The sequence below is a fragment of the Sceloporus occidentalis genome, unplaced genomic scaffold, assembly GCF_023333645.1.
Source record: "Sceloporus occidentalis isolate IW3139 unplaced genomic scaffold, rSceOcc1.0.p SCAF_69, whole genome shotgun sequence".
Lineage (NCBI taxonomy): Eukaryota > Metazoa > Chordata > Lepidosauria > Squamata > Phrynosomatidae > Sceloporus > Sceloporus occidentalis.
The window spans coordinates 1,105,299-1,114,779 of record NW_028317049.1 but is presented as its reverse complement, the minus strand read 5'-3'; the positions used below and the strand labels follow the sequence as shown (position 1 = coordinate 1,114,779).

The window sequence follows — 9,481 nt, the reverse complement described above, 5'->3', positions numbered from 1 at the left end:
GAAATACTGTTTCTGTTCCAAGCGATACCCTTCATCCAGAATGAAAAACCCTTGAATCTATGGCAAAAGGAAATCTCAAAATGTATCTGAATAAAAAAAAGAGCCAGGATAAAAACGAAAATACTTTGTGATGACAAAAGTAGAGGAGGTCTGGGTTTACCAAACTTAAAACTTTATTATGCTGCTTGTTGTTTATTTTGGATTAGAGAATGGGTTTTGTTAGAGAATGAACAGTTGTTATGTCTGGAGGGTGAACATTTAAGATTTGGGTGGAATGGATACCTAATTTACGGTAAAGAGAAAGTCCATAAAGAAAGCACAAATCATTTCATAAGAAAAGCTCTATTGAAGATCTGGGGGAAAACAAGTGTAGAATATCTCCAAAAATACCTTTATGGCGTTTGCCGCATGAGGCTCTTTTCAGGACGAAAAGTATCCAGAAAACTAACTGGTTAAGATACAAGGATGTCCTGAAAGAATCGCAAGGAAAACTAGAGATCAAAACACAAGAAGAACCTAAAGAATCTGGCCTAGATTGTCACTGGTCTCTTTATCGTCAAATGAGGGAGAGGTTTAAAATAGAGGTGAAATTAGAAGGAATACAAAATGCAAAATGGGAATTGTGGAAGCCATGCTCCATGTTCATTCCTTGCCTGATGAGAGTGTTGGGTGCGAGGCATTGGAGAAGCATCCAGCTGTGTTTCTCTAGCCAGAAGCCAAAGGAAGGCATTCTCCTCTGAGGGCCACTGGGGAGGTCAGGAGGTTTCAGCAGATGATGCGCTCCTTTCACATCTAGCTACAGGGACATAGCCAGGGTCCTCTCCAATTCCCCATCCCCTGACCCCCCTCCACTCTCACAAGGCATGGAGTGTCAGGACCATGGTGAACAGGTCTGAGGAAATGACATGCATGTGGCCACTAGGTGGAGCTGTTGTGGAAGTCATTGACAGCTCTAGTGGCAGTTAGATGTGTCAGCATTTAAACAGTGCATCACTGGAATGTTGATGCAACTGTCAACTGTCATTCTCAACTGTCACTGAGGAAGAGTCAGACAGTGTGTGCCTCAGAGTGGGTTGTTACTGGTGTGGATGGTGGAGGGTGTCGATGTATATAGTGTTGTACACAGTGGAACTTCTTATAGGAATAAAAGCCTCATCTGAGAGAAGAGTACAGTGTCTCTTTGCTCATTGAGAAAGCGACAGGTGTTTCTTCAGCTCAGAAGCTACTGACTACAGTCAAGGTGGAGAATCTGGTGCCATACGTTAATGTATTGCCTCACATGCTGCGCAACATAGCAAAGTCAAAAGCGCTTTAACATGGAGTATCTGTTGTGTAGGGGAGCTGCAGTGAATCTATGCTAGGTCCATGGGGCTTTGTTTGCTGAAGAGGGAGGAAGGGGATGCCCACCTCTGCATTGGCCCAAAGGAGGCATATATCACCTGCGTATCTCACTAGCAGCATGTTGTTCTCTGTGTCTTTGAGTGATGCAGGATTTCTTGACAAATCAAGCCTAACTCTAGTCTCTTTTCTCAGGAACTTCATCTTGGTCTCCTTGTATACAGCTTTGGGGCATATTTTACTGGAAGAGACCCAAGTGCAGGGCCACCAGGACCCCTTCCCACCTAATGGCCAACATAGAGGCCAAGCGGAAGGAGTTGGGCTCCAAGAGAAAGAGGCTGGCGAAGTACAAGAACTCTTTGGTGAGTCGCCATCCTGACTATTAGTTTCATTTGTGTCACTGCGGGGCCAACTCATGAAAGCAAGTGGAGAACATATTGTCCCAGTTTGGCAGAGAAAGTCCTGGTTAATCCTCTGTCTCCCCACTTTTTCAGGGGGTTTCAAAAGTGTAGGTTTCTCTCTCCTCCCACTTTCCCCCTTCTCCTCAGCTCTCTTGGGTTGCTGAAACATGACTTCCAAGGAGTTTGCACCCATCAACTCAAAAGGGGAGAGAGGAGAGGAGATAAGTTGCCAGAGTCTTCCCTTGCCAGGAGGCTGAGTCAAAAGCAAACTGCTGTGCCCTTCATAGCTTGTGTGATCTTCCTCATAAACAACTTTGGCCACCCTCTCCACCTTCTGGTGTTGCTTGTCCACATGTGCCTTGCTTTTCCTGTCTGTAAAATGTTGGGGATATGGGAGACCATCTCTGGATCTAAATTGGGGGTGGGCCCAGTGGCTGTCAAGTCCAGAGTGCTCCCCAGAACTCTTTTTTAAAATGACATTTGCCTCTGAAATTTGGCAAGAAATGGCTAAATGCACCATATTCTTTTGTGGCTAAATGTACTCTATGTGTTTGGATAGTCAATATCCTAATCCATCCTCAATATCCCAGCCATGGCCTAAATTATATTTTTTATTATATTGTATATTATATTGAAAGGATTCAAGACAATCTGATCTCAAAGGCAGTAGTTTTTGCTTGCTAACAGAATTTAAAGTTTACTTCCTGGACTGAATTGTGAAGTGATGAAATAATATTTGGGATGAACCATGTGCTTTCCTCCCCTTTTGCTTAGTCACTCTCTGGATGAGGGCTATTTTCCATTTCAGGTGACCTTTGCAGATGTGGCCATATATTTCTCCGAAGATGAATGGAATCTGTTGACGAAGAAACAGAAACTTTTGTACAATTATGTAATGATGAACAATTATGAGAATGTGGCTTCTGTAGGTAAGGAACCTGAATCCATGGTACTTTCTATAAAGACTGAGGGCCCTTTCATACTATATTATCATGTCGCTTTGGTTCCACTAGAATTATAGAATCAGTGGCCTGTTACAGACAGCCCAAATAAAGCTGCTTCGAGTCACAGTGGAGGTATGGTGTTTCAATGATGCATGCGTCCTAAGAGTCCAGAAGTCGCACCAAAGCCACGCTCCATCCCTAAGGACTGGAGTGTGGCTTTGGTGTGGCTTCTGGACTCTTAGGACGCATGCATCATTGAAACATCATACCTCCACTGTGACTCGAAGCAGCTTTATTTGGGCTGTCTGTAACAGGCCATAGAGTTGGAATAGACCACAAGGGCCATCCAGTTCAACCACTTTCTGCCATGCAGGAATACACATTCAAATCACCCCCAAGAGATGGCCATCCAGCCTCTCTTTAAGGACCTCCAAAGAAGAGGACTCCTCCAAACTCTAAGGGAATATATTCCACTGTCAAAGTGCTCTTACTGTCACAAAGTTCCTTCTAATGTTTAAGTGGACCCTCTTTCCCTGTGGCTTGCATCCATTGTGGTGTCTCCTTTTCTCTGTATCAGCAAAAAGCAAGCCTGCTCCTTGCGCAACCTGACAACCTTTAAAATATTTAAACATGGATATCATATCCACTCTTTATCTTGTTTTCTCCAGGCCAAACATAACCAGCTCTCTAAGCTTCTCCTCATAGAGCTTGATGGTTTCCAAACCCTTCACCACTTTGATTACCCTCTTTTGGACATGCTCCAGTTTGTCAACATCCTTTTTGAATTGTGGGGCCCAGAACTGGACACATGATTATTCCAAGTGAAGCCTGACCAAAGCAGAATACAGTGGCACTATTACTTCCCTTGATCTAGAAACTATTCTTGCATTGATGCAGCCTAGAATCACATTCGCCTTTGTAGCTGCCTCATCACACTGTTGGCCCATGTTCAACTTGCGGTCTGCTAGGAGACCTAGATCCCTTTCAAGCCTAATTTAATTGTGATAGCAACATCCTGTAGAATATTTGAATCTGTAGTTCAGTGAAGCACTATTGCTCTCAAGTTTCTAAGGAGTCTAAATACTCCATCCTAAACTGCCAATTCTAGGATTTTGTGGAAAGAAGCCATGGAGATTAATGCTTTTCACACCCACATGGTACTCAGCACATCCCTCAGCGGGTTTCCTACCTCTTTTGGCCCCTCTTCCATCCTTTTAATGGCTCAGAGAGGGCCCAACAGTGGCAAAATGGCCTCCACTTCCCCAAAGGGATGCTGAGGGATGTTGAGGGGCAAAATATTATTTCATCCCCCCCCCCTCCATCAATACAACAAGGGGTTGCCCCTGAGATCTCCTCCAAACCCCATCAGTAGTCCATGCCTGTCTTATAGATGTTTTAAGGCTGCTCCCTGGCACTTCACCCTCACCAAAATTGGAGTCCAGGTCCCAGCCCCCTTGCTCTGCCTTTGCCAATGATTTATTTGTATATTGATTATCCTGCCTTTCTCAACAAATGGGCCTAAAAGGGATGTCATCCTGAGCAAGGAGCTGACTTGTTTTTAGCTGCTCCAGAGACTAGGACCCGGAGCAGTGGATGCAAGCCACAGGAAAAGAGATTCCACCTCAACATTCGAAAGAACTTCCTGACAGTAAGGGCTGTTCGACAGTGGAACACACTCCTTCCTCGGAGTGTAGTGGAGTCTCCTTCCTTGGAGGTCTTCAAGCAGCGGCTGGATGGCCGTCTGTTGGGGATGCTTTGATTGAGAGTTGCTGCATGGCAGGCAGTTGGACTGGATGGCCCTTGCAGTTTCTTCCACCTCTATGACTCTATGATCCCTTCTATGCATCACACTCTGTGGGTTTGTGTCTGTAATAGAGAGATGAAGGGAAAGTGAAAAATAGAAAGGTAGGCAAGAGAGGCTGAAAATGAGATGCTGAAGCGGTGCAGATGGGCAAGAAGGAAGGTTGGAGAGCAGAGGGAGAAAGGGAAGGGGATCAGGCCTCTGGGAGCCAGGAGGGGAAGGCAGGAGCAAAGCCAGGATTGCCTAGCTCTGTGCAGAGAGGAAGGGACCCCTGGGAAGGGCCAGGAGAGGGGCCTTGGGGATTGGGAGGCAGCCACCAACCTCACAGATTTTAAGAACTGAACTGGTGAGAACCCGCTCAGGTCCTTGTTTTCAAACATATTAAGGGGTTCCATTTAGAAATTATGAGCGATGTCTATGAAGAGAGGAAAAGGCGACAGAAAAATTCCTTTTTGTCTAATGTTTCTTTTCCAACCTGAGCTTTCTTAGCTCCATGGTTGATTCCAGAGGCTCTTTGTTACCCGAAATGCTGGAGTCTGGGGAGGACACTCCCAAGTGCTGTGCTTTCAGGGGAATTTCATACTTAGCTGAAAGGAAATATTGGGGCAACAGCAATATATAATAATAATAATAATAATAATAATAATAATAATTTATTTCTAGCCCGCCCAATCACGAAGAATCCGGGTGGGTTACAACAATAAAATAGATCAAAGTACAATAGAGTTAAAAAAAACACCTTGACCTACCCCCCCCCCCCCCATTCCCAGTATTAAAACAGGATTAAACAGTAATACTATAAAAACAGTAAAAACATTAAAGACATTTAAGAAATAGGTAGAAACATAGGTGGGGAAGAGTAGACAGATGAGGGAATAAATATCTCTATATCTGGGGAGGGTAACTAGGTTGGACAGGCCTGCCCGAAGAGGTCCGTCTCGAGTGCTTTCTTAAAGGCTGTCAGAGTAGGAATGTGATGGATCTCCTCCGGCAGTCGTTCCATAGTTTTGGAGCAGTAATAGAAAAGGCCCTCTAGGAGACTGATGTTAGCCTAGATTTTTTTGGCTGTAGTAGATTTCTTCCAGAGGACCTTAGTGTGCAGGACGGACAATAGGGAAGAAGGCGTTCCTTCAAGTACTCTGGGTCCAAGCAACTTTAGGAGTCATCCTGTTCCGGACTCCCCACCCCCGGCATTAGGGGAATTTGTGTATTCTTGGGCCCTATTTAAATGAATGGGACTCCGCGCAGTGGAGCGGCCACTCCTGCCACAGACACAGGCGCCATTAACCCTTATGGGGCACGTCGCCCCTTTTCACAGTGTGGCTTTTAGTGTATGCTGAAATCCACGTAAGGTGTGCCCGCGTATGACACAGGTGCACTGTACACGCATGCACACACATATAGGTGTTCACAAAAACACACAAGAACTAGGTAACAAAGGTAGGATTGGTGAGTAGATGTTAGACTTTGCTAATGGTAATACATAACCTAGACGGAACTTGATTCCAATTGCTGAGGGTCCAAAATCGGGAGAGAAGTCAGTAACTCCCAAGGCAAGTGGAGCTGGCAAGTGTAGAGAGGTGTTTAGCAATGTAAACCAACGAAATATCTGCCTGCAACTGGACTGATCCAGAAGAACAACCAGTTGGTATATTTATACTGAAATTGTTGCTAGTGGGCAGAAACCAAGTATTCTATAAGGTTTAAATCGTTTTAGAAAGTTTCCTGGGTGGGAAAAATATGGTCCAAAATCAAATTGAATGCAATGGGTGCTTGGTGCAAATACCTCAGACATAAGGGATTAGCACACCGGTCCTCAGGTCCTTGTTGGCTATGAATTTCAGTTCCGTTCACAAGCCAATGTACAGCGCAATGTGAACACGATGCTCCCAGATGCAGCTCAACAATAACATAGCGCAGTATGGAAACAACTTTCCAGATACAGGTATTGGCAATGCACTGACCACTTTTCACACTTAAAAATAAGTCACAGACACAGTTGATTTCATCCGAATCTTTGGAGGTTCTCTATCTTGAGTTGCAATATAATAAAAATATTTGCAAGCTCTCCTCTCTGACTTCCATCATGTTCACCATCTCTTCTATAAACAACTCCAATCCAATCCTATCCACAGCAATCCACATGTGACCTGTATACTATATTGGTTGTGATCCATATCCTGGTGCCACACAGCATGAAGCGTCCTCTGCAGTTAGCTTGCATCATGCCATGTGCTCTGACTCAGCACTCTCTGGCCGTCTCACAGGATATGATGCCACTTTTCAATCAAAATCTTTTTACACATGTTTAAAGGAATCTTTTTTCAACAGTCTATATGACTATCTGCTTGTACTGATTACCTCAAGGTAGTTCCTCACAATATCTTCTTTGCCAGCTCCTGTGAGTAAGGATGTAATCGTTTCATGGATCTGGGGCATCTGCAACAGAGTCATGCTCAGGTCACCCACTCCAACTTTATTAATTTAATATCAAATAGGGAGGTGTGAACGTAGGGCTAAATTTTGGGCTAACACTTTCCTCTCTTAACTCTGATATTCAGTATTATTTTCCTTGTTTACAGAAGAACTTGTCAGTCATGAGAGAGTCCACACATCAGCGAAGCCATACAACTGCCAGAATTGTGGGAAACATTTTGCATACAAGTCGATCCTTGTCATGCATCGGAGAGTCCACACAGGAGAGAAGCCATACAAATGCCAGCATTGTGGGAAATGTTTTTCTTTGAAGGGAGTCTTAGTGAAACATCAGAGAATCCACACAGGGGAGAAGCCATACAAATGCCAGCATTGTGGGAAATGTTTTTATTGTAAGTCAAACCTATCGACACACCAGAGAGTCCACACAGGAGAGAAGCCATACAAATGCCAGCATTGTGGGAAATGTTTTTATTGGAAGTCAAAACTAGTGAGACATCAGAGAGTCCACACAGGAGAGAAGCCATACAAATGCCAGCATTGTGGGAAATGTTTTTCTCGGCAGTCACACCTAGTGACACACCAGAGAATCCACACAGGAGAGAAGCCATACAAATGCCAGCATTGTGGGAAATGTTTTTCTTTGAAGGGAGACTTAGTGAAACACCAGAGAATCCACACAGGGAAGCCATACAAATGCCAGCATTGTGGGAAATGTTTTTATTGTAAGTCAAACCTATCGACACACCAGAGAGTCCACACAGGAGAGAAGCCATACAAATGCCAGCATTGTGGGAAATGTTTTTATTGGAAGTCAAAACTAGTGAGACATCAGAGAGTCCACACAGGAGAGAAGCCATACAAATGCCAGCATTGTGGGAAATGTTTTTATTGGAAGTCAAAACTAGTGAGACATCAGAGAGTCCACACAGGAGAGAAGCCATACAAATGCCAGCATTGTGGGAAATGTTTTTCTCGGCAGTCACACCTAGTGACACACCAGAGAATCCACACAGGAGAGAAGCCATACAAATGCCAGCATTGTGGGAAATGTTTTTCTTTGAAGGGAGACTTAGTGAGACATCAGAGAGTCCACACAGGAGAGAAGCCATACAAATGCCAGCATTGCGTGAAATGTTTTTATTGTAAGTCAAACCTATTGACACACCAGAGAGTCCACACAGGAGAGAAGCCATACAAATGCCAGCAGTGTGGAAAATGTTTTTCTTTGCAGGGAGACTTAGTGAGACATCAGAGAGTCCACACAGGAGAGAAACCATACAAATGCCAGCAGTGTGGGAAATGCTTTTCTCGGAGGTCAGGCCTATTCAATCACAAGAGAGGCCACACAGGAGAGAAGCCACACAAATCCAAGCCGTGAATGAACATTATTTTTGTAAAGATGGAATACAAAAATATTTTTTCAATCCAGCGGTGCTAAAAAGCCCTTATGAATTTATTTGTACAGTTTTTCTGTCCATATGTCTGTTTACGTTTTAAAGTTATGTTTTGTTGAGTTTAGGTTTTAATTGCTACTAGTATAGATAATTGCTTTGGGTTATAACTTTGGCTGGGGATTATGGGTCATGGTTTAGTTTAGTTTAGTTAGATGGGGGGCTGGGATTTGTTGTGGCTGACTAGAATAGCAATGATAGCATTCAGAATTTGTGGGATGTTGGCTGAAGAAAGTTGGGGACTGGTAGTAACAGAAAGGGATCTAGTTTCTTCGAATGTCTGGGGCAGGGAGAGATTGTGCGTGTGAGAAGGATGGCAAAGTGGGGCTGGTTAATAATGGGGATAGATGGTGGGGATTGTAGGTGGGGCTAGGTTTGGTAGAAGGTGGAGTTTTAGGTTTTGGGGTTTCAATCTATTCTTTGGCTTGGGGAGGACAGTTCTGGCTTAAACACTGATTTTCTGACTATATGTTTTCAATAAAGTTCTTTGCTATTTCAACACACTGGACTCTTTGATGCACAGAAGTTGTGAATTTGAACAAAACTGACACTTTCTTCTCTCTTCTCTCTTCAGTCCTCAGCTCCATTCCCAGCCATAAGAACAGCAGAGGCAAACACACACACGAGGTACAAGCCGACTTGGATGCCAGCATAATATGATAATAAAATATTTATTTTTAGCCCACTCTATGAAGGAGAAACTGGGCTGGTTACAACAATAAAATACATTGAGGTTACAATCCAATCCCAAAGAAATCAATCCCTATGCCTACCCCCCTCCCGATCCCAGTACTAAAACTGGATTAAACAGTGACAGTATAAATGTTGAGAGAAAATGCAGAGATGAACTCAGAGTAATCTTGGAAGCTTGTGAGTAGATAGACAAACTGGCAGACTGGAGCTTTGCCAGGAATCACAGCTGCTAGATTAAAGCACCGTAGGCTGGCTTTTCTCCAAAGAGGCACTGTTTATTTTTGGTTGCAAAACATACACGAGAGCTAGACCAACACCATCCACCAATTACAAAACCCACACTGTGCAATGAAGATTTGAGCTTATATACACTTTTGCCATGTGGCAATCTAGCTCAACCCCTTCCTGTACAAT

General features: G+C 43.9%; 1 protein-coding gene across 1 annotated transcript; it reads left to right on the top strand.

Annotated features, from left to right (window-relative positions):
• Window positions 1-1,538: 1,538 nt before the first annotated feature.
• On the top strand, window positions 1,539-8,841 carry LOC149286373 (uncharacterized). The gene is made up of 3 exons (XM_089494124.1): window positions 1,539-1,700; window positions 2,548-2,668; window positions 7,067-8,841. Exons 1-3 carry the CDS (start codon window positions 1,626-1,628, stop codon window positions 8,299-8,301), a joined length of 1,431 nt encoding a protein of 476 aa, XP_089350250.1. The 5' UTR covers window positions 1,539-1,625; the 3' UTR covers window positions 8,302-8,841.
• Window positions 8,842-9,481: the final 640 nt, after the last annotated feature.

What these genes read in the sequence shown, in the direction of transcription:
- LOC149286373 (XM_089494124.1), top strand. Translation starts at nt 1,626, where the DNA reads ATGGCCAACATAGAGGCCAAGCGGAAGGAGTTGGGCTCCAAGAGAAAG. An exon ending in CGAAGTACAAGAACTCTTTG is followed by an intron (nt 1,701 to 2,547) that starts GTGAGTCGCCAT and finishes TTTCCATTTCAG; the next exon opens with GTGACCTTTGCAGATGTGGC. An exon ending in TGAGAATGTGGCTTCTGTAG is followed by an intron (nt 2,669 to 7,066) that starts GTAAGGAACCTG and finishes CCTTGTTTACAG; the next exon opens with AAGAACTTGTCAGTCATGAG.